Source organism: Cygnus olor, chromosome 24, assembly GCF_009769625.2.
Source record: "Cygnus olor isolate bCygOlo1 chromosome 24, bCygOlo1.pri.v2, whole genome shotgun sequence".
In the NCBI taxonomy this organism is placed as follows: Eukaryota; Metazoa; Chordata; class Aves; order Anseriformes; family Anatidae; genus Cygnus; species Cygnus olor.
This window is the reverse complement of record NC_049192.1, coordinates 4,541,191-4,568,990: the sequence shown is the minus strand read 5'-3', so window position 1 is coordinate 4,568,990 and position 27,800 is coordinate 4,541,191. Positions and strand designations below refer to the sequence as shown.

The following is a 27,800-nucleotide window of genomic DNA, read 5'->3' as shown; positions in this document are numbered from 1 at the left end:
CAACTCAGGTTATTTCATGCTTTAAAATATTATCATTTATTTATTTATTTATTTTTGGGGTATATTTTAAGCAATAGAACCTCTGCTTGTTCTCATAGAGACAGGAGTTTGGACAGATTAAAACACAAAGTGATGGGGAAACAGTGTCAAAACCACATCTACTTTTTTAACAAAATAAAAAAGCACCTGATAGCGATGGAAGTCATGCTTTTAGAGCTAGGCTGACAAATCCATGCATTATTTGGGAGTCAAGGAGGGGTGGACAACAGACTGACTGGTGTGAGGACCAAGTTGCACGACCTCATTTCCTTAAGAAACTAGGCTTAAAAAATACAATATTGGAGAAACCCATCTTTATGCTGAGGGATTTGAGAATTGTTCTCTCTGTGTCGAAACTTCAGAGAAGAAATAAAGAATTAAGTGGAAACATGATTCTGTGTTGAAAGTTCCACAATACACCAAGTTCCCAGCTTAGAAGACTGGAGTATACTGCTTCTGAAGAGCAAAATCAAATCTTATAAAAGCCCAAAGTAGTTTGTTGCTCCTTTGCTATTTATTGAGTTCCCGTGAGATGGAATTAAACAGATTATGGTGCCATTATTGCCACAGGCTTTTTGTAGACTTTCCTTTTAAGTCTCTGCAGGTTGTTCCCTGTGTTATTTTTTCTGAAGTCTAATTTTTTAATTTTATTTTCTTAAATTATAAAGCATTGAAGAAATTCAGGTTACCTTTTTAGATTTATTCATTTACAAGTATAAAATAGGGAGTGTAAGGGAGTGTAAGCACAGTCCTTAAAGTCTTTGTCTGACTTCTGCCTGCCTGGCTTTTCCCTAGAAGTCAGGTTGCAGGTTTGAGGACCTCCATTATACCTTAATGACCAAAAACATTTGTCTCCCATCAGCTGGTTCTCTGAATCTTTGCTGTCTTCACTTGTCATTAAGATTTGTATCCAGAAATACATATATTTTTTGAAATTGGAAGTAAAGATTGTCTTTTTTTCATTTTTTCCTTGGCTTTGAAAGCATTAAAAGACATACTTCAAAGCCTTGCAAGGGTCTGACACCAAAGTTACTCAGCTTAGAGACTTGCAGAACAATATTCAGATCTCTTCGGGTGTGTAGCCTTTCCTGGAGCATCACGTGCAGTGGCCAGCGGTCTGGGAGCTTCTGGTGTTTCCTGCAGGCCAGTTCATTCCAAAGCTGTAGGTCTGTACTTGGGCAAGTAGCCAGGAGTTTGTATGGCATTGAGCAGTTTCACAAATAAAAATGTAAAGCCCAGTGTTCTATTTAAGGATCTTACTGCGGTTTTTAATTATTTATTATTGTTTTTTTTAAAGGCAACCAATATGAAAACTGAATCTGAACCTTCAGAGGCCAGAACTCATAATCTGAGACGCAGAATGGGATGTGCACCTCCAAAGTGTGAAAATGGTGAGTGGCGAGTGAAACAAAGGGAATGCAAGTTCTGTTACTTTGTAATAACTTATTTCAAGACCAAATTTGAATTCACCAGTTGAAGCAATTCAAGAGTGTTTAAATAAAATACGTAAAATAAATAAAACAAAATGGAATTTGTTGTAAAAGTCATTTTATGACTTTGAAATCTTTTCGTTTTGTGAATCGTTTTCTTGAAGATGATAAATTGTACTTTTTAATCTTCAGTGTCTATTACAGAGCAAGCAGAAGTGAAATTTAAGCCATATTTCTGTTTTGAATTTTAAATCGCCTGTAGCATTAACCTGTTAGCTTTAAATACAGGAAACTCATTTAGGAAGGTATCAGATTTCAGAAACTTTTAGGAAAGAATTTGAAATAAGGAATTGAAACTCACAAAGATGAAAGATACTATGTTGTGAACCTAACCATAAAATTCCTATCCTACCATTTTAATTGCTTCTGTCAATAGTCCTGAATCTGTTGTTATCTGTCATTAAGAAATAATTTCAGACTGAGAAGAAATGTTTAATGCCATCAAATGGGAGAATAAGTTTGTTGATAATTAATTAAACAACGCAAATATGGCAAGCAATTTTAATTAATGATTGACATTAAGCAGCTATGAGTCATACTTGCTTCATTCACAATCTTTGCTTTCAAGAATTTCTGTGTGGACTGTGGTCTTCTTATTTAATATTTTTTTTCTTAACAAGTCTAGGCATTAATCTTTTTTACTTTAGAACAAAAAAGCTGTAGGCAGTTTTTCTGATACATGTAGACATTCTTCTTTATAATATATTTGCTAGCTGTTGGACTTCAAGAAATGTTTTTGGATTGTCTCATATCCCAGTGGAAAGGTCTCTAGCTCACTTGTAGGTTTAGCTTAGAACTTCCATTACCCCCTTGTCTTCAACACCAGAGCCCCAGGATTCTCCAAACTCTGCTGTATAGAAGTGACCATGCATTTGCTTTTTGTTAGTTCAAAATGTCAGGAATGAAGGCTTGAGAAGAAGCATGCCCAAATTAGGTAGGAGTGTAAGAATGTAGAGGAAATGCTTCTTTCTCAGGGCCACTTCTGCTGTGTGGTCATCTTTGATGATATGCTGTCGTGAAAGCTACCACTGCAAGAAACTGAAGTGTGAAGATCATCACAAGAAGTTGAAGTGTTTAATGTCTCTGTGTTAATATACTGTCATAAAAATGATGGAGTTACTCAACCACATTTGATAACGCCACGTGTAAACAAAAATTTCAGTTTTGAAGATAAATAGACTTGCAAAGTGTTTAAAATACCCACTCTAAAATGTGTCTGCTCTAGTCATTTCTAGGTTGTGATGGCATGTTCAGATCTTCCGATAGTGCTGGCTTATGTAGGCATTGCAGGTGTTCAAATCTTGCCTTAATTTAACTGAAACAATTTGTATTAATGTTTCATTACCATCATAAAATCAGGGATCTGTGACCATCTCCGCACATGAGAGGTTAAAACAGTTTATGAACTTGCCTGCACCATCAGTGTTCTTAGTACAACCTTAAGTAATGGCAAATTCCCTTTGAAAGAGAGGTGCTCCCAAAGTGTGTATAGGACAAAAGTAATTTCAAAAAATAACATAGAGTGGCAATCTTAACAAATAATAGCAAACAAAATAAGTAATAACCAGTGATGCTAAGTGTTAAAACATTTTGTAATAGCCTTATTTTTCTCCTATTGCACCAGAAAAGGAAATGTATAGTTCAGTGAAACTTCCTGAGAAGAGAGAACATGCTGGGGAGCCAGAGAAAGACAAATCCAAAGCCCGATCCAAAAAACCTACTAATGCTGTGAGTACGCCCTGCATTCCTGATGCTTCATATTGATTGCAGGTGTTTCTGGGTTTCTTTAGGGTATATATATATATATAGTGAAATTTTCATGTCACTTAAATCGCAGTAAGGACTCCGTTGTATTCTTTGTGTATTTCTTTGGTTGAAACAAAGCAGTGCCTGTGCCTGCTGGAGTGTAGACACTTGTAAAGCTTCAGGCTGCTACAAATCTGAAAATAACAGGAGAGATAAGCTTCACTATCTATAACTCAAGTAACTTGTTTTCTGTCTCCAAGGTACAGCCTCAAAATAATTTTGAAAGAAGAGTCAAAATAGAACTTGTTCTTCTGTGAACTGATCTCTCTCTGTAATCTCAAAGGGAGTTTAAATGCGAGCTTTTGCACCCAGCTCTCCAACAGACCTGCCACTTGCTCACAATTTCACTACAAACTTGGAAGCTTTTTTGTTAAAATGTTTCATAAAAATAATTTCCTACTCCAGCCTTCCATGTACAACCACCCCTAAATTAAACTAAAACCAAACAACAACAAAAGAGGCAGCAAAGCGATAGTATTAGCTTGCCTGTGAGAAGATAATACTGAGATTTTTTTCTGTCTATGCTACTGCTTGGGTTCTTTCAAAACCAAAAAAGTATTCATTGTTTAATCCACACCTGTAATTAAGACACCTGAAAATGAAACGTGCAAGTGCTAGAAGCCTGACTCCCCAAAAAAGGGGATGGGCTGGGTGAAACAGGAGGTGCTTTTTTATTTTTTTTTTAAGAACTCAGGCAACAGGCTTGGCTTGTCCCCATTAGCTCTATTCCATATTTGAAAGGAGTCTTCCAGTCTGTTGCTAATGAAGGTATAACATAGTACGGGTAGAAGACAGCTCTTCCCACGCGTTTGGTGTGCCTGCACCTTTTTCTTGGGGCTCTGCAGCTGCTGTGTGAAACTTCCATCAGACTTCTTTTACAACTGTGCCCTCCTCTCCAAAAGCACATACCTTTGCTTGGAAGCCAGTACCTTTCCAAAGAAAAAGGAAGGTCTTGGCTAGTATCTCTGAGGAAAAGCAGGAACATTCCCATCAAGAGGAACCCCCCTTTTCTCTTCCGAGGCTCAAGACAGTTGGTCTCAGAGGAGGCTGAAACGTCTGTGCACGCGTTACGCATGACAGCAACAAGAAAAAGGATATATGAGCCACCAACAGATGTTAAAATGTTCTTGTCAAATCCACATACTGCTGATTTGAAACTATCCTGGCTGGTGAATCAACTTTTCCATCATTTGAAAAAAGCTACATGGAAGAGCTTACAACTTCTGTAGTCCTTCCTTAAATTTCAAAGGGGTTATATAAATTACAAAGACATAAAAATTTTGTTTGCTTTTCTCGCTTCCATTTCAGAGAGAAAATAAATAAGCTTTGGCAAATGTCACGCATGACTTAGTTACCAAACTGCTCTTTTACCATGAGTTACCTTAAGTGCTCAAATTCCCACTCTGGCAATTTCTTGTTACAGGTGGATTTGTATGTATGTCTCTTATGTGGCAGTGGTAACGATGAGGACCGTCTCCTGTTGTGTGATGGCTGTGATGACAGTTACCATACTTTTTGTTTAATTCCACCCCTTCATGATGTTCCCAAAGGGGACTGGAGGTGCCCCCAGTGTTTGGCTCAGGTAATTTGACAAACTGTAAAAGATAGGTTGAAAATCGTCTGTTTTAGATGTGGCCCCAGGGACTGAAAATATCATTTGTTATTATTTAGTTGTGCAAACAAGGTGATCAAGGACAAAACTAAAATGAAGACTGGGATTGCTTCAAATTGCAAAGCTATCACTTAATACTGTGGAGCCAAAACTTGATCTGCACTAGCATTGCTGAAATTCCAAAGAATAGTTTGGATTTTAATTGGTGCCTTCCCTTTGTATTTAAAATTGGAATCTCACTGGGTGTTTCAGTATGGAGTTTTCTGCATCTTTTTTGCTTAGCTGTATTAAAGGAAGGAGAAATTATGACATTGGCATATTAATTCATTGGTGTTTGTGGAGATTTACCAATACATACTGTAGTTTGGTGAATCAAGCAGAGAGCATGGAGTCAGGGCACTCTGAGTGTGCTTTCTGACTTGTCCTCTGGCTGTGTGACTTGGGGAAGTCATTTCATTTTGGTGTGCCTTCCTGCCCCTGCTAAATGGGGTAATACTAACCCACCTGTGTAAAATCTGAGTGCAGATCGTCATATTAATACATACAAAAGTAACTATCTTTTTAATTGCAGGAGTGTAATAAGCCTCAAGAAGCATTCGGTTTTGAACAAGCAGCAAGAGACTATACGCTGCGCACCTTTGGAGAAATGGCAGATGCATTCAAGTCAGACTATTTTAACATGCCAGTACATGTATGTTCATGTATTTATCCTAATACCATAACGTAGATTTCATTTTCAGTGCTTATGTAACTTATGGGGGAGGGTGGAAAGAAGCAACGTGTCCAGGGTGCAAGCCCATTTCTGTTGCATTTTTTTTGTTTTGCTGAAGCAATTTTGACATGAAACGTGTTAAGTTAATGGAGGTTCCTACCTGAGCTAGATGTTATGCATGGCCCCTTAATATACTGATTCCTGAGTACATAGTCCTTGTACGTTTATACTTCTCTTTTTCTCATACTTAGATGGTCCCCACTGAGCTGGTTGAAAAGGAATTCTGGAGACTTGTTAGTACCATTGAAGAGGATGTTACAGTGGAATATGGAGCTGATATTGCTTCAAAGGAGTTTGGCAGTGGCTTCCCAGTTAGAGATGGGAAATTTAAAGTGAGACCAGAAGAAGAGGTAGGTCTTCATTAGTTCACTGGGTATGTTTGTATCATCTCTTCATCAAATAGGTCTCTTTGGTTCAAACCAGCATAATGGAACTGATCTGCAAAGTGTTTTGTGTATCTGGCATAGTATTTGAGGAAGAGAATTACATCAGTTTTGAAGAAATAATTTATTTTTATGTTAAAAAGCCATGGGTTTATATTAGAAGTTAATAAAAAATTTTTAGATTATTATTTTGTTAATCTCAATCTAACATAGGTCAGATAAGGTTTTGGGAAAGAGTGAAGACAATAGAGGTTTTGTTTTATGATTCATTGACCTGTTTCTTAAAATTTTCAATTGGGAAAGGTGCTTTTCTTCTATTGATCTTTTGGCAGTTTCACCTTTTTTTTTCCACTTCATGTTGTTTAAACTTGTGACTGTTCTGTTCAATTTTCAGGAATACCTTGATAGTGGCTGGAATTTAAACAACATGCCTGTGATGGAGCAGTCTGTTCTTGCTCACATCACTGCAGACATATGTGGAATGAAATTACCTTGGCTATACGTAGGAATGTGCTTTTCTTCATTTTGTTGGCATATTGAAGATCATTGGAGCTATTCGATTAACTATCTGCATTGGTGAGTGAGAGGGATCAACTCAGCCTGAGAAGCAATCTCCCTTTTATTCACCCTTCCCCTTTTTAATTAATGGACTAAAACCAGATTCATAGAGTTCAGACTGGAATAAACCTTACAATTCTGTAATAACAGGCTTAAATTTGACACAATGATTCCTGCATTTGAACAAGAGGTCATATTTTGGAAAGAGACATCCATTCCCAGTTTTAAAAAAAATCCATGAGAGATGCAGCAGATACTTCATCAGATGTTTTATTATGCTCAGTGTGAAACTAAAAATCATGCAAGTTGTTTTAAAAACCATGTAGCTTCAACTAACAGTCCTAGGCTCCTGCATACTTTTTGTCTCTTAGATTTTTATCATAAATCCTCTCATCAAGCGAACACTTGTCAATTGTAATCAGGACAGATCTTTGCCATTTCTTTGATATTCTAAATAGGTTGAACTTCTTAAACTTCTCACCTTTTAACAGCTTTTCTAGAGTTTGAATTATTCAGAATTGTCACTTTACCTGAAACCTGTCAAGCTCTTTTCCTTTTTTTTTTTTCCTTATGTATTCCATCAGAATGGTAAAACCACATCCCAGCCACTATTCAGTAGGTCATCTTTTTGGTCTGTTATTCAATTGCTGCTCCTTGAAATAGCTTCTAATGTAGCACACTCTGAGTAGTCAGTGACTTAAATGGCTTCCTTTCTTAGTATTTGGCAGTATTAAAATCAATTTGTGAAAGAGATTAAGTAACTGAGCGATCAAGATCACATTGTAAAAATGTTCTTCATTGTCATTTGTCACTTTTTTTTTGTTTGGAACTTCTGTCAGGCTAAAAGCTATGGGAAGGAGAGGAGGATTTTTGGATCAAATAGAAACTTTATTTCTTCTAGGAGAGCTTGCTGGGGAGCTGAAGTAGTGTTGCTTTCTGGATAACGTGCTAAATTACATTGGTGTTTGCAGTCAAGGCCAGACATACACGTAGGTGTATGCATGTATATGTGCACACATGTACATACGTTCACAGACACCAACATGAATGTCTTTTGATGTCTTCTCTTTTCCTTTGCAGATATTCTTCTGTATGTCCCTTCAACTTACAAGCTTATGTCTGTTTTTTGTTGTTGTTCCTTTTAGCCTACTTGAGAACAATGTGTAGTTGGGGTTAATAGTGTTCTTGCCCAGAGAAGTAAGTTGTAATGACCTGCCACTGGAGAGACTATGCTCCAAACTCTGAAAAGACTTCAGAAGACAGGACTCATTCTTGCAAAGTACAGGGGATGGGACATCCATCTTCAGCATTCTCGTGTGCATTGAAGTAGCTTGGTTCCTAGTACATTTTAGTAGATAGTCCCAAGTGAACCAGGTTACAGTAGCAGACGTTCAAGGTTGAAGGAAAGAGTTTTCCTACGTGGCTGTAAATCCTGTGTTAGTTCTTGAAATGGATAAAACGAGAAGAAAAAAAATTGCTTCTAACGATGCTTGCAAATATATAAATGATATGAATCAGAGGAAGCATTGTCAGCATTGATGCCAATAATACCAAAGGCAGGAATGTGGAGCTCTCTGGTAGCAGTGCAGAAAGAACTGTTGCCTTTATCCATTCCTCAGCTTGCTGCCTTCATAAGACTGAAACCTTACACATAGTTTAGAGTTTTATGTTTCTCCACTATCTGTTCTCTTTGAGTCCAGAAACCCCTGGTCCCAGTATCTTGCTCCAGGTTTAGAACAGCTCATAACTGCCTGTCATCCATTCCTTGACACTGACACATATCCAGCATTGGGTTTACATAGGACCGGTTTTAGTTGGATCTGTGACTGCTCTCTGTGAACTCATGGAATTGTTCCAAGGTGATGGTCAAGTCTGGGGCTGTGTAATCATTTAGTCACTTTTGTATTAAAGACTCTACTTAAGCCACTCCTAGTGATATTAATATAGTTTTACTTCCACAGTCCCTTCCACTTGCTGTTCTCTTCACCACGATAGAGGTGCTGTTTTGAGGATAGGAATAAATTCCTAGATATAAGGAATATGCTTCTTGAGTCATCATCTTTTACTCTTTTCTTCTGGAATTCTCCCAGTTGTTTTATGATTTATCGGAGGAAAAGAAGGGAAAAAGTGTTGGGTCAGCTTTACTTTGCCAGCTCTTTAGTAGTCTTGGGTGAAAGTGATTCATTTGTTTTCATTTCTAAATACCTTTTCTAACATCTTCCTTTATAAGGGTTTGGGAGGCATTTTCATCTCTGAAGTGAGCCAGCTTCATTGTAAACCTGAAACAACATTTGTTGGAAAACATCTGCGTTACCTTAATTTTCTCAACTGGCTTGCGCTGGTTTAAACTGTTGCTAAAGGTTCTTTGTTCCTACTCTGGATATGGATTTTTTTTCTTGATGTCTTTTGCTTCTCTTACAGTTACATAATATGGAACCTTAATTTCTACTTGCTATATCTTGCTTTTATGGCAATTATGACCGAGACAGAAAGAAATGGCCTTGGCTGTTAGATCCAACAGGGAATTTGTGTTCGTAGTAAAATACAAACAGCTTAGATTTTGAAGTTGTGCTGGAATCGACAGAACTTCACTGAGGACTTCTTCAGTCATGTGTCGCCCTTCCACCCCACCCCCTGAATATTTAAAGTATGCACTCAGAAATGTAGGCAGCTAAAAACTTAGGTTTGGAGGAGGGACCTGCATAAAAAGTGAAGATTCAGGAAAGTGCATATTCTTTACATTCCTTCCTGGTGATATACTCTTCTTTTGACATGGTGTGTTTAAAGCAGGAGACTGAAAATGTATCTTACAAGATTGTTTATATTTAACTTTTTTTAATAATCTTGCAGGGGGGAGCCTAAAACGTGGTATGGAGCCCCAGGTTATGCAGCAGAACAGCTGGAGGATGTAATGAAGAAGCTTGCTCCAGAGCTATTTGAATCTCAGCCAGATCTCTTGCACCAACTTGTCACCATAATGAACCCGAATACTTTGATGGCCCACGGAGTGCCTGTATGTTGTTGGACTCCTGTGCTACTCCCCCAAACCCAACCCTCTTTCATTTGCTCTGAATTCTACTTCAAAGTTGATAATTGAAACCACTTTTATTACAGAGATGTTGTGGTAGTTTCCATGTGTGTTGTATCTTCCTTGTCTAGTGTAATGTGCTAGTATGAACAGATGGGCAATGGAATCATTGCTTTTGGAATTGCTTGGCAAACTCTTCTCTGGAGATCCACCTTAGTGTATTTCCATTTCTGTATCTCAGATGGAAAGTGTAGTCATGACCTTTGAAACAATGACAGGAGCTCTTCGTATGTCTTTTTAATCAGACCCATTTTTTTGGGCATAGTTTCTGGCAAGTGGCCAAAACCTGTTCTTCCTTTGTGTGTCATCCACATCCTCTTATTTTTTCTGGTTAAGTTCTCAGCTATTTAAAAACATTTTCATCAGTTTTCATCATATTCCATATTAGACTTTTCATGGGAATTATGTCCCTTTACAACTTAATTAGCTTTTGACTAGCTGACCTTGGGACTTAAAGGAAAATGTGGAAAAAGCGGCACAATTTACAGTGTCTGCTGTGATTTGATAGAGTTCAAAATTTAAAGATGCAGGAAGATGATCCACCTGCTCTCATGCCGGTTGTCTATCATCAGAAGTATTAGATTTACAGCAGTGTATAAACTTCTGAGTATGTTCCAAATTCCTCTTCCCTTTCAGCTACATGTTGAAGAGAGTCTCACCTGTGCTTTACCAGTGTAACTGTCAACCAAGCTAAAAGTGCAAAAGGCAGACAGCTGATGTAAAATCGCTCAGAGTGCGAGTATGGCTGAATGAAATCCCTTTGCTTTCTGGGGTTTTGTGTGTTACTGAATGCCAGTTGTAATTCTTGGGTTTGAAAGCTATATGAAGTTACCATAGAAGTAACTGGGAACTGGAAATCTATATTCTCAACATTCAGTTCTGTTCAGTTTTGACCTAATGGTTGTCTGTCTTTTCTCGTAGGTTTATCGAACCAATCAGTGTGCTGGAGAGTTTGTGATCACTTTTCCAAGAGCTTATCACAGTGGCTTCAATCAGGGTTTCAATTTTGCTGAAGCTGTGAACTTCTGCACTGTTGATTGGGTATGTTCCAAAAACAGTATTTCATAAAGTGTGCAGTTCCAAAACTGTTCCTAGCTGATGTCCACCTCCTAATATTTTACTGCTGATGAATAGATCTAGTCCACAAATCATAACGAGCCTGTTACTGGAAACATAATGTTTTGCTAAAGGTACTTTAACATAGTGAGCTGTGGGCTCTCTCTGGTTCTGAAAGTTCAGTCTGAAATTGTAAGTTAGGGCTGAGGTAGCAGCAGATCGGTAAGGTTTTGCGTATGCCTGCAACATGAAGTGCACCAGTGCTGCTTGAAACTACTCTTTTTTGATCCCTAAATTCCTTTCTTATCCTTTGTACAGCTGAAAAACAAAGCTGACTTGCACTTATTTCTAGATTCTTCTATTTTAAATTTGTTGGTTAAATTGGATGGCGCACACAACCCCACGTTAAGAACTGTTGAAGACTTTGATAGCTCTCGTGGGGGGGTGGAGAAATACACAGAAAAATCACAACTGATGTGAGTATGTCCAGTTGGATAGGAGAGGTAGTATATGTTTTCAGGAAAAATTACCTAATGAGAAGGGAACAGAAAGTTCTGAAGTACAAGGAATAAAGTAATGGTATGTAATCCTTCTCTAATTTTCATTCAACTCATTGAAACAGATATAGGTACACATTGCAATTATTAGGTCATAGTAATTTATTAATTTTTTTAGTGAGAATGAATGAAGGAGAGTTCCTCCAAAGACATTACAAGTTGTTATTTCTCCTTCTCGTCAGATTTCTCAGACTCAGTGTGTCCTTGCCTGATTTCATAATGGCCCGTTGAAACCACTGGTATTTCAGATGAATCCTCTTAACGATCTACCACCGCCCCGCCAAGTGGTCTTAGCTATTTGTAAATGTGACCTGTCTAAAAATGTTGCTATATTTAAAACCAACCAAACAACAAAAAAAGAGACTTAAAAGTAGATGACTGAAACCAAAAGAAACCTTTCTGCAGCACAGTGACTGCATTTTTATAATATTTGGTTTGGTCTCATTTTTCCCTCTTGCTCTCCTGAGAATTTCATATGGGACTAGCACGTAACCTTAGCATCAGCATTACCTGGGTCAGCAGAGAGTCTTAAATTAAAGCAATGAGTAACCTGCCCAGCTTTTAATGAATTCTTAAGTCTGTCTGGGGTTAATTAGGGACTTTAATTGTTTGTGGAGTCAGTGATTTCCCGTGCTGAAGTACAGTTGATGTCTTCTGTAAAACAGACGAATGGTATGAGACTAAGAGTCCAGCTTGCCTTGCATCCTCCATGGTGCCCCAGCCACCATGCATTTTTAACTTGGGTCTTTCTGAGCCTACTGTGATGTAATGATCTAGTTGCCCCTTGTTATGGTCTCTTCCAGATGGTGTGTTCTCCCCTTGAGCCTAGCCAAACAACTTGCATTCACAATGTCTGCTGTGAAGGAGTTGTAAGCAGTTCTGGTTTACAAGAAATCAGTGGGGGTCCTGACTTCTCTTTTATTTTACATTCAGAATTATAAGTATTGCTGCTGGAAGGATTTGTCTTGACCTCTAATCTAGTTGGTTTTGGTTAGCAAGATAAAAAGTCAGTATCTTAATGTAATTTTCACAAAGAATTCTTTTTTTTAATGATTTTTCAATGCAGCTGCCATTGGGTCGCCAATGTGTAGAACACTATCGTCTGCTGCACCGTTACTGTGTGTTTTCTCATGATGAGATGATATGTAAAATGGCTTCCAAAGCAGAATTTCTTGATGTTGTGGTAGCATCTACTGTTCAAAAAGACATGGCTATTATGATTGATGATGAGAAGATGCTGCGCGAGAAGGTTCAGAAACTGGTGAGTTGTTGGAAATAATATTACAATGAATGAAGGAACATTGAAATAGTGGTGCACAATACATTCTCGTACTTCACTGTGTTGTCAGTGGTTTAAAGCCACATAGTACTTACCTGAGTAGTAGCACTTGCTTTCAGAGGAATGTTTAGAAAAAGAACCATTTACCATGAACCTTGTTTTATCATCTGCCCTTTAATATCGTTCAGACTTCTTTTTTAAAGTATGTTTATTCTCTTAGTAATGTTGTCAGAATAGCTGATTTTTCATTAACCAAGATCTTTGTCTGCCTGGTTTTAATATCTTATTTCTAAACTTTATTATTCCTTTGATAAATTTAGCCTCTAATGTTTTAGTTTGGAATAATCACCTGTTTGTTAGACTTTGAAGTGATGTAACGTGCTCTTTTGCAGGGAGTGACTGACTCGGAGAGAGTGGCTTTTGAGTTGTTTCCTGATGATGAGCGACAGTGCTTAAAGTGTAAAACCACTTGTTTCATGTCTGCTGTTTATTGTCCATGTAAACCTGGATTACTGGTATGCTTGTATCATGTAGAGGATCTTTGTTCCTGTCCCACCTACAAATATAAACTGGGGTAAGCTTTAGATAGCAAATAACATTGGGTTCTGGAGGTATTCATTATACATGTAGATATTGCAGACTAACAATCCAGTGCCTGTGCCGTTTTGTCAATGGTGCTAGTCTCAGTATTCTGCTTCTCACAGTCCTTTGCAAATAGAGTGCCCCCAAAACAAAGTGCCTTTTTTGTGCTCATACACAAAGACATTTTCTTCTCAGCATTCTGCTCTTGTTCTATAAGGGCAAAAATTACTGGATAAATTAGTTTGCTTTTTTTATTTATAGCAACAATGTCATTGTCCCCTATATTACTTCCAGTCCTTGCAGAGTAATCTTTTTTTGTTGTTAGCTTTCCTTCCTGCTGTCACTTTTTTTTTTCCTGATATTTGTTGCATCTTTGTCCTACGTGAATGTAGCTTGTGCGCTTTTTGAAGTAATTGTATGATTTAAGTTGTCTTAGGTGGAACATGGTGTGGTCGTGGGTCCTGTACGAACCTTAGTGCATGGTAGATTGTATCTGTGTTGTATGGGCCAGCATATCTTGATGCCTCTCCCTCCCATCCTCGTGTTCCTCCCCAGTTTTTGCTCAAGAGTCTGAATTCTGTGTTACTTCTAGGTACCGCTACACTCTGGAGGAGCTCTATCCAATGATGAACGCACTAAAGATGCGTGCAGAATCATACAACGAATGGGCTTCCAATGTTAATGAAGCTTTGGAGGCAAAAATTAACAATAAAAGAAGTAAGAATCTTACCTTTTGTTTGCAAAACGTGATTTCAAAAGGCTAATTTTAAAGTTTTTAATTCTTGAACATTAGCAAATTTTGCCTTATGACTATGGAAGAAATTGTATATAATTTTGCTTTAAAATAAATACTTCAGCTGTTATAGTTTCAGAAATTATGCTAAGCTGTCCCTATGTGAGAAGATTATAAATCACTTTTCTTTTTCACATGAAATTTAACTGAAGTTGAAATAGAAATATATTTAATGTGTTGTATTATTCAGCCTTACCATTTAAAATCCTTCACAAACTTAATTATCTTAGTATCTTATGTTAACTTAGTATCTTCCCCAAAAGGTCTCGTCAGTTTTAAGGCTTTGATAGAAGAATCAGAAATGAAAAAGTTTCCAGATAATGACCTACTGCGACACCTCAGACTAGTTACACAGGATGCAGACAAATGTGCCTCAGTTGCGCAACAGCTTCTTAATGGCAAAAGACAAACCAGGTAAATGTTGTTACATGTTTGCAACAAAATTGAGTCATCAGAGATAGATGACAGTGGCGACTGATAGATGCCAGTGTTCTGTAAGACTTAAAAATTAAAGCAATTTTTTTTTCTTCTTAAGAGAGCTATCTTTTACAGGGGAGACTCACCTTTCTGCCATGCAATGAGTTGAACATCCTGAGCTGTCTCTCTCTTCTTCCCCTCTGTTGAGCATCTGGGCAGTAAATTCTTTCAGTTGTTCCCTGAAAGGGAAAAAATGGCGTGATATTTCTAGACAGAGCAACTCCCAACATGATACAGTCCCTTTGTGCAGTGAGAACTGAAAAACTGTCAGTGGCGCATGTGTCATTATATTCATTACACTCTACGCCTCATAGAAAAATAAATTATCTTCACTTCCTGAGCTGATGTAGTGGGGCTGTTGTATTAGAGTTCTTGAAAAATACTTGTTCTTTCTTTGGCAACGCTTATGTTAAATCTTCTAGACATGTTATTTGTTCAAGGAATTTAAAGACAGGGCAGTGTTTGAGTAATACAGTCCTTGTGGACTGGATGTCTGTCTGCCTGGTCTTGCTAGCACTTTCCATGCCTGAAATGAGTTAAAAGGAGTCAGAAGATTCAGTATACGACAAGGCCAGATCTCCTGACTGCATCAAATCTATTGTGACTGTATTGATTTACCAGCTGTTGTCTCAGAAATCACAGATTACCATCTTCTGTTGCAGGTTCTCCACCCTGACCTACATCTAGCCTCACGGGATGACAAGTTTCTAACAAAAACTTTTTTACCTATGTCTAGGACAATATTGCACAAGTCCAATAATGTAATAACATGAAGTACTTCAGGGTGTTTCTCTTTTGGCCCACCTGGGCAGTTTTCACCTCTCTGCTGTTTTGAACAATGTGGTGTTTATCAGTGTAACTTCTCCTCGTCTTAGCATAACCCCATGTGTGTGGTTTCTGCATGTTGCCTCCCTCAGCAGGAATCTTGTAGCTTGTCACTCTGTTCATGCAGTACTTTAAAGGCTGACTTCTTAAGGACTTTGGCAGCAAAATATTCAACTACTGTTAAGACATGACTTTTGTAGCTGCACTTTACCTTTCTAGTCATCCTTGCTTACTTCTTTGTAGCAGAGACTTAATACAAATTCACCTCTACTGTCTTGCAAACACAAGAGGATGAATTCCCTGTCACAGCAGCAGAAAAGTACTACAACATTCTCTGAGAGTAAATCCTGTGACTCTTGCTCACCTTCTGTGTCTGTAGTACCTGAAGAAATGTAGATGGGCTGTACTTCCCTATTCCCTTTGATTCTTAAGGTAATAGGTGATTAAACAGCCGTAATAGATACCGTTTGGAAAATCATTCCCTCTACAGCTATCGGAATCAGGCCAAAAGACAGTGCAGTTGTGTAGTGCCAGCATTCTTGTCTGGCACTAGCCTATAGATGATACTGGAAGGGAAAAGTATGACAGCAGGGCAAGTACAAAGGGATGCTCTCACTATCCATCTCGTTCCTTCACCAGGCCTCCTGGCACCTTTTCTGCATAGTAGAGACTCCGGGAGTTTAGAGACCTTGTACATCTTTATGCTCAATAACCCTGGATGACCATGGGCTTTTCTTCTGTGAATACCTTTTTTAGTTCATGTATTTTCTGGTTATAAAAAACATCTTGTGACAATACTGCAGTGTAGGGGTCTGTGTGTATGCATACATAAACATAGATTGCTTGAAAAACTTCCGCATTTTCCTGGAAGATACTGCAGAACTTCCACAAAAATAGTAAAATACTGTAGACCTTAAAATAGCTGTGTTGCACCTGAGGCTTTGAATTCATTTTTATTTCCTCATGTTCAGCCTAATACGGATTTTGGAACTCCCAATATTATCTTGCATACGCTTTAGAAATACCTATTTTTAACACAGAGTGATAAACTAAAATTTATTTTATAGCATTCACATTCCAGTGGCATATCCTGCTGGGAGGTTGTTTTCCTCTTTAATTTAAATGACACATTGTGGATTAAATGGAGCCAGCATTGTAAGACATTTATTTCCTTTTCTGTTCAGGATACTCAGACCCAGTTAATATTGGCTTGAGTTTAGAGAGGTTTTTAATACTAGCTAATTTGGTAACACTTATAAGCCGCTCATTTGATACGAGGCATTCAGATAAAAATGAAAATGATGATTTCAGCTTAAAGAGGATTTTTCAGAAGTGCCTACACAACCTGTGAATACAAAACCCATTCAAAATTGGGATTTGTTCTCTTTTGGTATGTGCATGGGGAGAGCTTATTACAATAGCTATTGCAACATAGCTGAATAGTTTACCCACAATTGCTTTGTGTTCTGGAAAAAAGTCTTAAGTTTATTCCGTAATAACTAGTGCTCTTCCAAGGCTGAGGAGTCGTTCCACAATACTGTTTAATATGAAAGAGTGTTTTCAACAATAGTTTATTCTGCTATTGCCAACTTAAGTTTTCCCATGTATGTAAGCCCTGGGCTGCTTGGGTGCCTTTTAATTATTACATTGCCTATGAGTAAAGTTCAATTTACAAGAAATTATAAGCAGATTTTTGAGAAGTTTAGGTTTGGTTTTAGTGGCATACAACAAATGTTATTGTGTGTATTTGCAGGTATCGCTCTGGAGGAGGGAAATCTCAAAATCAGCTGACTGTGAACGAGCTCCGTTTGTTTGTAAGGCAGCTGTATGCTCTGCCCTGCGTCCTCAGTCAGACACCATTACTGAAGGTAACTTGGAAAATTCTGGGGGAATGAACACATCTTCCATGTTTATCAGCTAGTGCTGATTATTTGCTCACAAGATGATCAGTGCTAAAGCGCTTCAAGATTTGATTTTCAGAATTTGCCAAAATACTGCATATCCCACTGAGGGGGCAATCCAAGGAAATGGACATAAATTCTAGGCAGATGTGGTTCCTGTCTTAAAGAAGAGTCGCTTTGTTTATCTGAGACTCAGAACCAGCAGATGCAGTGGCCCACTTCTGAACCATCTCTTGAATGTCCGTAGACACAGGGTTGAGGGACCAGACAGTATCATGTAGCTGTTTGTTGAATCTGAACACAAGTCTGGATAACCAGTTCAACCCAGCTTTATGACTGTGGTCTTTGAAGCTTTATCAGGTCTAGAATACGTGATTCAGGTAACACATAGTGCTATTTACAGTTATTTTTTAATAGCACCATAACTCTGTGAAGTTACCTAATTATTTAAACAGTAGAATTTCTGAAATACCAGACACCCAAACAGACATCTGGCATCCTTCTTAATCTTAATGCTAATATTCTTCAGCCTTCTTCTTCATCCCAGAACAAAGCCAGAAAATAGCACTGATGGAACACTTAATTTCCCTTTGGAGCCTTTCGCTTCTTCTGAGTTCGACACCTGTCCCTTAGCTTGAAGGAGTTTTGAGTGGAATTCGCTTGCATTATGATCCTCAAGCTAGTGGAGACATTATTTTTGAGGAGATGCTGATATATACTATGTGTTGAAGACACACTAAGTGTTCCAAATGTCATAATAATTTGCTGGGCGTGTTGTGTGCTTGGCAATGCGATGCTTGTCAGGAAACTTTCACTTAATGTTTAAGCTTACACTTAAATGTTTAAGAGATTTGGCAGTGCATTTTCTTCTGTTTTGATGTTGAATTTATATATTTCAGGATCTTCTTGATCGTGTAGAAGCTTTTCAACAGCAAAGCCAAAAACTCCTTTCTGAAGAAATGCCTTGTGCTGCAGAACTCCAGGAGCTGTTAGATGTCAGCTTTGATTTTGATGTTGATTTACCCCAGCTTGCTGAGCTGCGGATACGTCTGGAACAGGCACGGTGGCTCGAGGATGTGCAACTCGCTTCCTCAGACCAAAACTCTCTTACTCTAGATGATATGAGACGTCTTATAGACTCAGGTGTTGGACTGGCTCCCTACCCAGCGGTTGAGAAAGCAATGGCAAAGCTGCAAGAGCTCCTTACTGTATCTGAACACTGGGATGACAAAGCCAGAAATCTGATAAAGGCCAGGTAGAAGCTAAATCTTACTGTTGCATTTTGTAGTTCCATAAGCTATTTAAGATGGACATAGTTGGCTTTATGTCTGAAGGGGTTCATACAGTACACAACATAAAGGCATAAATCCTGAAGGGAAAGGGACAGAGGTGGTAGACGAGTGACTGAGTGATTTTAAATGTTGGTGTTGGCTTGCAGTGTTTTTGGTGCTCCAATATCATTGGGCAAGTCCTCCTTTTGGCACAAAGGAAGGGTTTTAAGATTTTCCCTCCCCTCAGTGTCAGTGAGGTTGAAGAAGGATGTGTGTCCAGATGTATACCTGAAGTGTATTGCAGTATTTTACATTTTGAGCTGTTTTGTATACCTAGACCACGGCAGTCACTGAGCAGTCTTGTAGCAGCACTGAAAGAAATAGAGGAGATCCCAGCCTATCTCCCAAATGGTGTTGCACTGAAAGATGCAGTGCAGAAGGCCAAAGACTGGCTGCAGGAAGTGGAATCTTTACAGGTACGTAAAATGAGCTGTTAGCTTTTTGGGGATTGATAGTAACTGCTGTCATGTTAACACACTGCATGTTGTGTGTGCTTCGTGCTTCAGTATCCTGCAGAATTATGGATGCCTAATGTATAACTTGTTGCCTTAAATGTGGAGCAGTTATGCTCTGATGAGTGCTGTTACTTTTAGTTCTGTTTCTGGACCTGATCTGTATTCATGCACCTCTGCAATAAATTGACCACAATAAAATCTGTAAAGGAGCTATTAACAAAAATGTCAAGTTAAAAGGATACAGCATTATGGTACTTTATTTAAGGTAAGTTTTGCACAGTCACTGGTAACAATGCTCGTACTACTTGGTAATCCAATTTGTGTGTACTATTCTGCAGATGACAGAAAAACACCGGTATTCTTACGAAGATCACCCTTACTAAATAAGGTTAACTGGTTTGTATGCTAGTAGAAGTCATTTTGCAAAGACTCCCCAACCACTGTCCTAACTTAAAGGAATGCATCTTAATTTCAGAGCATGCTTTCAATAACGTCAGCAAGCTAAAGAACAGCTACAGTGTGAAAGAAGTTCATAATCTTACAGTACTCATATAACACATAGTATGGAGCTCGTGACACTATCAAAGTTCAGCTTGTTGACTCTTGAATAAACAGATTCCCTAAAGTATTTAAAACTCTTTCAACAGCCTCTGTTTGCTTGGTTGAACAAATCATTTTCCTGTAGCATCTTCTAAAAAAACTTGCATCTCCTGATCCAGAAATAATCCTGATCAGGCAACTGTCCGGGCCCTTTATTTTCTCCATTTTTGAATGCACCTATCTGGAGCATGCTCCAAACTGTACTGTACTGCGAGTGACATCTCAGCAAGACCTGATGCTATAGAGATTCTGATGCTGGTGGTAGAATTGCCTCTTCTGAGGCCCTGTAGAATTCATTTGCTGTTTCTGCAGCTGTATCGTAGTGGCATTTCACATATCTTAGGGTTGAGAGGTATGGCCTCATTAAGCGTGGTCAGTCTCAAAGCTGTTTCTTGTTCTATTGCTTATGGTCAGCTTTTGATTTCATAGATTAAAGTACATGCAATTTTACATAGTTCTGTCAGAAATTGGAAATGGAAGTTAGTTGGCTTCTTCCTCCTTCCCTGTTTCTTCTATCCCTTTTCATTTTTGAAGCTCCTTCCAGCCTTGTGTGATTTCTGTTTTCATGTTTGCGCTCTGAAATAAGTCTTCGAGTGAGCAAAAAAAGTGTCCTCTAAAGAGAAAGATCTATACAAGTTTTTACTTTGGCTTCTGGGACTTCTCACTTGAAGACCTTTTTGACCTTTCAGACAGTTTTCTTTGAGGATCCAATTTCCTGTCATGTGTTTTCAGTTTTTTTGCTTATTTACAGTTCAGTGACAGCTTAACTCTCCTTCCTTCTCACTGCCCACTTCCTTTCTCATGTTAGCACTGTTGTTCCTGCAGCCAGACACTGCTCATTCAAGCCCAAGTGAATAATTGTAGGCTGGACCATCTCTTTGAAGTGGTTCATGTCTCAAGCCTCACAAGTACTGGTGCAAGGCGCTGGTGTACAGATGATGAAAGGGTTGGTCTGTGACTGCAGTGATGTCACATTTCGACATAAATTGCCAAATAATTTCTTAAGTTTTCGTTTTTTGTAATGTTTTCTTCATAAAGTGAGCTCTAACCTGGCAATAATTTTCTCAGGCCAATCTGTCTTGAGTTGGGATTTTAAATGAGTCAAGAAATTTTTATTTAAAAAATTATTTTCTTAGGCTTTAAATTTGTGAAGGAACAAAGTTTGTATTCAAAATTCACTAACTTTTGAGGGTTATCTTAAGAAGTAGATTTTTTGGGGGGCATTTGTTAATGTCATACTTTAGATTCTGAAATTCTGCCTACTGAATATGGAAAAATGTTTTTGTGTGTGCCAAGAATTTTTGCACAGTCTGAGTCTTGTGTAAATGCCTAAGGTCACTGTGACTTGCCGACAGCTCTTAGTCTCTGTTGTTTGAGGTTTGCTGCTAGAGATGTCAGGGTTGTTCTGGATGAATGGGTCTCAAGTCCCAAATCACTGCCTATTTTAGAAATTACCTCTCTGTCCTGCTTTACTGCTGAACTTGGAACTCTGTTGCCTTAAGCATCAGTTGCCACGTGAATGAGCAGAGGTCACTCTCAAGTGGCAAATTGGCTATTTGAAATTCTTCCTTGCTCTTGGCATAATGAGGAGTGGCTTGGATTTGCCTTCTGGGTCCGTTTCGAAATTAATTTGATTTTCTACTGGGAATGCAGATTGTTAGATTGGGGGCTTGGCTATATTGTTGGCAGTCTTTTTTAACTGTTATTTGGTAAGTTTTTTTTAACTTCTATTGGTTTTGGCTGTGTACTTAATGGCTAGAGTATGAGCAGCTCAAATGTTGAAATAATGGGCACGAAAGTGATGAAAGTGTCTAAGCAATAAATTCTCTACCTTCAGTGAATTTAAATAATTTATTGTGATTCGTACTATGTCTTCTATACATCAAGCATTTCCTCGTTTATAATCTGACAGGTTGGAGGTCGTGTGCCGGTACTGGACACGTTAGTGGAACTCGTCACAAGGGGTCGATCTATTCCAGTGCACCTGGACTATCTGCTGAGGCTCGAGTCCTTGGTGTCAGAAGTTCAGGCATGGAAGGAGTGTGCAGCTAACACATTTCTGTGCGAGAACTCCCCTTACTCTCTTCTGGAGGTAAGAGATCTCAGCTCTGGATTAGACCACCATTCATATGACAGCAAAAGCACATCTGAGTTGTGGTATTAACTCATCAAATAGCAGTAAATACTAAGTTTTAGGATTATATTACCTATCTTAAAGTTATTTCATTGATCTGTGCTTTTCATGTTAATTTTAAACTTCGAAAATGGTTAAGATTTAGCTTTACTTTCTATATTCTTATTAATAAGTGGGTGATATGAGAATCCTGTTCCACAGTAACATTTCCAATAAGAGTATAGGAAGACTGCAAATTTGTGTCACTGAACTTACTTCAGTGTGTCAGGCTGCAGCAGCTGGAGTGTAGATCTGTATCTCATTTGTCCGCCACAGCTGTGATGACTGCAGGGCTTTTTGGCTGGGCTGTGGTAAGGCTGAAGTTGTAGGTGCTTTAGCTGGCCCTCTGCATCTGTTGCTGCATGTATGTCAACATCTGCAGTTCTTGAGCAATCCACACTTTTTAGCCTATACTGAACCCCTCTGCCACCCCAACCTTCCTCCATTAGGACTGGCTGGGGAATGAGACACAGCTTGTGAAGCCCCCTGCTGTGTTGCAGGGCTTCCAGCTTAAATCACATGGAAGCTGTTCAGCTGTCTCATGTACCAGCAGGCTGAGTTAAACATCCAGGTGTTTGCAGTCTGCCCATTGTATAAAATTGACTTTTTAACCTTCCAGCTCTCCCTGTTTTCCAGATAACCTCACCCTAGTCTCCCAAATCTTTGATGGAAAAAAAATGCAGGAATCCCTGTTGTATGTGGTTGTGTGAAGGCCAGATGAATGCATTAAAAATGTTGCAGACAATACTGCTTTCCTGTTCACTAGGTGTTATGTCCCCGGTGTGATATTGGAATATTGAATCTTAAAAGAAAGCAGAAGAAGCTGAAGGAGCCAGTGCCAAGCGGAAAGAAGAAAAGCACTAAGCTAGAGAGCTTGAGTGACTTAGAAAGAGCTCTTTCTGAGAGCAAAGACACTGCATCTGCGGTATGTGACTTTTTTTTTTTTTAAATGCAGTTTCTTGTAAGTTCTTTGAACCTTTGTGTTTGCCTCACGTGCAGGAGTGTTGCCTTTCACTCCTTTCTGCTTGCTCTGCTGTTCTTCAGAAGAACTTCTAGGAGTTCGTACTTGTTTCAGACTTCCCAGAATTGCTTAGTTGTGTGTGTTGTTGCCGTGCATGCAGTAGCTTTACAGCTTGCAAGGCAATGCACATGTCCTGACAAAGCACAGAAAGGTCAAAAATTGGGACGTATTTTCCCCATCCATAACAAAACCTTGTTAAAGATAGGTTTTCCGAAGCCTGGTCCTCTCAAAAAAAATCAGTAAGACAACACATTTATAATTAAAACAAACATGAACATTAATTAAAGAAAACCTCTTGTATTATGGAGTCAGTAAAATACTAGTTTTGCATGGAGCAAATCTGGTTGCTGGTGGTAAAGTGCTTCATCCCAAAAGACCTATATTTCAGAGCTTCCACCACAGTCAGATTGTGATTAATGAAGGAGAGCAGATTAATGAAGGAGTGAGAGCAGTACTAATTTGGTACGGTTTGAATATAATTGTCTTTGTGTGGCACAATTCAGTTTTAACCTATGGCAACTACTTGAAACCCAAATGTTTGGTTCTTAATTTTTTGGCCTCCCATGTTTGAAAACCCAGACTTACAGACTGAGTCCCTCCTAGGAGTGCTTGAAGGAGAAAAGCTTGGGTCCTTTAAATCATACCTCCTCCTTCTCTTTGACTTGATAATCTCTCACGGACTGTTGTGTTATTGAAGGAGAATACGCACTGGACTTCACCCAGGAAAATGCATTCATTTGGCAAGTCAGGTTTTGCTTCTGATGTATGAGGGGAACTTATTATAGTGGAGGTTTTTTTCAGAATGGTTGGGATACCATCCCAGCGCTGTAGCTGCAGCACTCAGTACCCTCAGCAATGTACTGTGCTGTGCACAAATCCTGGACATTCTGAACACAGTTTTCTAATTTTTGCGTAGGTTAATTTCACTAGTCATCACATTTCAAAGCCATGATGTGTGAAATAATAATGTGTTTTGTATATGTTTATATGCCTGTGAGCCTGCCTATTTTCCTGTATATATTTAGTGCGTAATAACGTTGTAGAGAATTCATTAGTTGCAGCTGCAACTAATAGCCTTTTTAAACTTATTATATTGCTATCCTTAATAGCAGATAATGCTAAAGATTCATGGGAAGAAAAAAAAAAAGGTTCATAAGTAGATGTAAAAAAGGGAAAGCACACAGATTAAAGATTAAGCACACAGGTCAGGATATGGCTCTGTGTCATATCAGAGATACATTTATACTTCTGGAAACTGCTCAGGTGTTCTTTAAGATTACACAGAATCACACTACGTATTTGAGAGACATGTTCGTAGAGAAGCACTTGCAAACCAAATCTGCGCTTGTCAGAACTTATTCTGCTTTAATGAAGGTAATATTTTTGTAGTAACAAACACGAAGGATTTAGAACAAAGAGGAAGGGAGTTAGGATGTTATTTTTGCAAGGGAATAAGCTTTATATTTCTGGGCCTGATGAGAAAATGAAAGCAAACTGAAATTGCATCAGTATGTATCCTTGTAACTGCTTTGCTTCAAACACTGAAAGCTTTGAAGGGAGTCCCCAGGGACGAGGAGCTTTTTAAACATCTGAAATTGTCACCAGCATATCTTTAAGAGTGTGATTGTGCCCAGGTCTCCCCACTTCTAGTAAGTAAGGTTTCTTTAGAAATTACATCCCTTTCTCTGAACTCCCTTTTAGATGGCTACACTCGGGGAAGCCCGGTTAAAGGAGATGGAAGCACTGCGGTCTCTCCGAGCAGCAAATGAAGTGAAGGTGCTGTCTAATGAAGAGGATGCAGAAATGAAAGTCTGTCTATGCCAGAAAGAGCCGGCTGCTCCGATGATTCAGTGTGAGCTCTGCAGAGGGTTCTTCCATACCAGCTGTGTTTCGGTGCCCAACATTTTGCAGGGACCTCGTGTATGGCTCTGTCCACACTGTCATCGATCAGAAAAACCACCTTTAGAAAAAATCTTGCCGTTGCTGGCATCCTTGCAGCGTATCCGTGTGAGGCTTCCTGAGGGCGATGCCTTACGGTATATGATAGAGAGAACTGTGAACTGGCAGCACAGAGCACAACAAATGTTATATTCAGGGAATCTAAAACTTATACAAGACAAAGTTGGCTCAGGATTGTTGTACAACAGATGGCAAGCCACAGCAGGCCATTTGCCAGAGACAAATAAGGTAAGACGAGTGCTTCAGGGTTTCCTGGCTGTGGGTGGTATGTGGTCAGCAAGAACAGTCTTAAACACCTCTCTGTTTTTTGGGAATGTTTTATCTGCTCACAAATCCTGGCGAGACAGATTGTTTGTGTGTTCCGTTACAGATACAAGGAATTAGTCTTCTGTCTTGACAGTGAGCCAGGATGTGCGTGTCCTCCAGCAACAGCTTGGTGTTCTTTTTCTGCTGGAGTCCTGAGAACAATTACTCCTAAAGGGCCTATTTTTCCTTCTCCTTTTCTCTGCTTCTTTGATTTAAGATGACACCATTAACGACAGAAGCTGAAGCTGTTGTTTCTAAGAGCTCTCAGTATTCAATTAGTCTTTTCTTACAAGTATTTGAATATAATCTTAACGTTGAGAATTAGTAGCAGAGGCACCAACCTTCCAGTTTGTAACAAGCTTAGAACTCAGACAAGGTTGTTTTCAGCAGGATGTCTTCATCCACTGCTGCTCCTTCTCCTTATCACTTATGCTAGAACTCCCAAGCGGAATCTTGGCTAATACTACCCCGAGTTAAGCTGCAGTAAGTGTTTTAGGTGTGATCTCGAGGGAGTCAGAAGCTGCCTCCAGTAAAGAGATCTTTCAGCAAAAAGGGCAAGGAAAGTGGGTTAAGCTTTCTAGCTTTCTTGAGATAATAAACGCAGAAAAAAAAAAGCGAAATAAAAGACCTGTGCAGCCTAAAGAATATAAAATACCTTGAAGTTAAATGCACTGTTGCTCTCATGTTTTTACTGAGAAATGTTACTTTTGCTAGTTGAACCCTGCTGAAGATGGTCTGTGTCGGTGTTTCCATGCTCAGTTCCATATAAAATGCCACACGTGCTCAAGGAGATGTTGAGGCTGCTTCTCACGTAACGCTGTGATAACAAGTTGCCTGTGTTGACCACATTTTTCAAACAGACAAGCCTAACTTTAGAAATCAAAGCTATTTTTAGGCACCCAAGAGAATTTCTCTGGTAATTTAGAGTATAAAAAGTATATTTTACTAGACCAACTTTTATAGTTGATAAAGCTGGGCAACACTGTGGGCATGTTACCGATGTTTGGGGCAGAAATAGAAAACAGTAAGGCTAATTTTATTAACGTAGCTTTATTAGCTCAGCGTGGAATGCAACTAGCACTGCCTCGTAGCTGAAAGCAACATAACCATTGTTGTGTGGTCTGGAGCTCAAGTTAGAAAACCTGCTAGGTCAAGGTAACTACAGGAGAGCTAGTCCTTGTGACTGCATTTCCCAAATCAGAAGGTCTTGTGAGGCTTGGTGAAGGGCATCTGGCCCCAGCGTCAGCTCAGGTCCCTTCTTGGAGCCAGCAGTGCTGAGGGCACTTCGCAGGTGCCCTCCAGAGCCAGCTCAGTACAAGCTCTGAGCCAAAGCCTCAGTCTCAATGGACTTGAAGTTTTTCTTCTTTGAATCAAGTTTCTCAGCACTGCTCTCTTGTCCCGTAACAATTGTTTTCCCTGCTGTCCAGGGTAATGCAACACTTGTTCCCCAGAGGTGCTCGTAGCAGTAACCACTGGAGTTGGGTTTCTTTGGCACTGGCCAAAGTGAAGAAGGTGGAGCATTTAACTGAGTTTGAGAAATTCATTTGAAAAACAGTTGTGAGCAGTTGAGGAGTTTAGCCAGATTTTGAAAGGGGCCCAGACACTTGGGCAGTGAGGTAATTGATTTTTTGGGAGGCATCAGGTGAGACATCTGGAAGTAGCGTGGCAGGTTAGGGGAACAACTGCCATGGAGCAGCCTGAATGGCCCTTTTAGCTTTACCATTGGCATGTCTTCTGCGTGTGTTGATGTAATGAAAAGTTCTTCAAAACAGTTTGGTATCTCGTTAGATTGTAACAGATCACTTTCTGTGAGAAATGACTTCTGTATTATGAACAAAAGAAAGGATAATATTTACAACTTCAGAGCTGAAGATCTTGCTTCCACAAGTTGGTGATTTATTCCTACAGTGACTGTGTTGTCTGTGCTCCACGGGCAGAGCATGCTGTTTCATGCAGTAGGTCTAGATTCTGATCTTGTGGAAATTACAATTCACAGCTAAGAATTCTGACAATAAAGTTGCTCTTGCCTATTTCCAGGTTTAGGATGAAGGATTTAGGTGTAACAGATGGAACAGTTTGCAGGAATACAAATCTTAAGGAATTGTAAGAGAAACAAATTCTGATTTTTGCAGCTATTTGACACTTCAAAACTAAATGTGTATTGAAAATATCTATGCATTATGTTATGTTTTGTTTCTTTCTAGGTTTCGCAAACAATTGGAGCTATGTCATTCTCCATGCCTCATGACTGGGATAACAGAACCATATATTTACATTCTCCATTTTCTACAGGACAGCAATGCATCCCACTTCATGGTTTGTAATCTTCACTTTGATATTTATTTTATTTTATTTATTTTTTTCATGCGTTTGATGGAGAAGAGAGAGTGTCCTGGTCAATAGGAGTTGGCTATGGCAGGGAGGCACAGAATTGAGCAGCAGTGTCTGCTTCTCTATCCCCTCAGGAGCTTTGGAACTTCATGTCCCATGTTGGTAGAGGGGTGAATTCTTGGTACAGATTTCCCATGTGTGTAACGAGAAGATGTGGCATGGTAGGAGAAGAGGCATCAGCAGACAGCTGGCCCCTTCCCGCATGCACAGAAGCGCACAGTGAGCTGAGGCCAGCCAAGCGGGTTGCAGGATATGGAAGTGGATGGGAGAGGATTTGGGAAGAAAAAGACAATTGAAATCGTAGGAACTGGATAGGAAAAACATAGGCATAGGGAAGTAGTGCTGG

General features: G+C 39.1%; 1 protein-coding gene across 1 annotated transcript in view; it reads left to right on the top strand.

The window, feature by feature from the left end:
* KDM5B (lysine demethylase 5B) overlaps nucleotides 1-27,800 on the top strand; it is a 55,041-nt gene that overhangs the window by 23,624 nt on the left and 3,617 nt on the right. Inside the window, exons 6-24 of the mRNA XM_040535502.1 lie at nucleotides 1,337-1,430; nucleotides 3,154-3,257; nucleotides 4,759-4,917; nucleotides 5,519-5,638; nucleotides 5,911-6,069; nucleotides 6,497-6,678; nucleotides 9,511-9,673; nucleotides 10,670-10,789; nucleotides 12,428-12,622; nucleotides 13,033-13,214; nucleotides 13,815-13,939; nucleotides 14,279-14,429; nucleotides 17,071-17,185; nucleotides 18,118-18,473; nucleotides 18,827-18,965; nucleotides 21,517-21,696; nucleotides 22,544-22,702; nucleotides 24,500-24,985; nucleotides 27,268-27,379. Of these exons, the coding sequence (XP_040391436.1) occupies nucleotides 1,337-1,430; nucleotides 3,154-3,257; nucleotides 4,759-4,917; nucleotides 5,519-5,638; nucleotides 5,911-6,069; nucleotides 6,497-6,678; nucleotides 9,511-9,673; nucleotides 10,670-10,789; nucleotides 12,428-12,622; nucleotides 13,033-13,214; nucleotides 13,815-13,939; nucleotides 14,279-14,429; nucleotides 17,071-17,185; nucleotides 18,118-18,473; nucleotides 18,827-18,965; nucleotides 21,517-21,696; nucleotides 22,544-22,702; nucleotides 24,500-24,985; nucleotides 27,268-27,379 (3,301 nt within the window). The remainder of the gene's footprint in view (nucleotides 1-1,336; nucleotides 1,431-3,153; nucleotides 3,258-4,758; nucleotides 4,918-5,518; nucleotides 5,639-5,910; nucleotides 6,070-6,496; nucleotides 6,679-9,510; nucleotides 9,674-10,669; nucleotides 10,790-12,427; nucleotides 12,623-13,032; nucleotides 13,215-13,814; nucleotides 13,940-14,278; nucleotides 14,430-17,070; nucleotides 17,186-18,117; nucleotides 18,474-18,826; nucleotides 18,966-21,516; nucleotides 21,697-22,543; nucleotides 22,703-24,499; nucleotides 24,986-27,267; nucleotides 27,380-27,800) is intronic.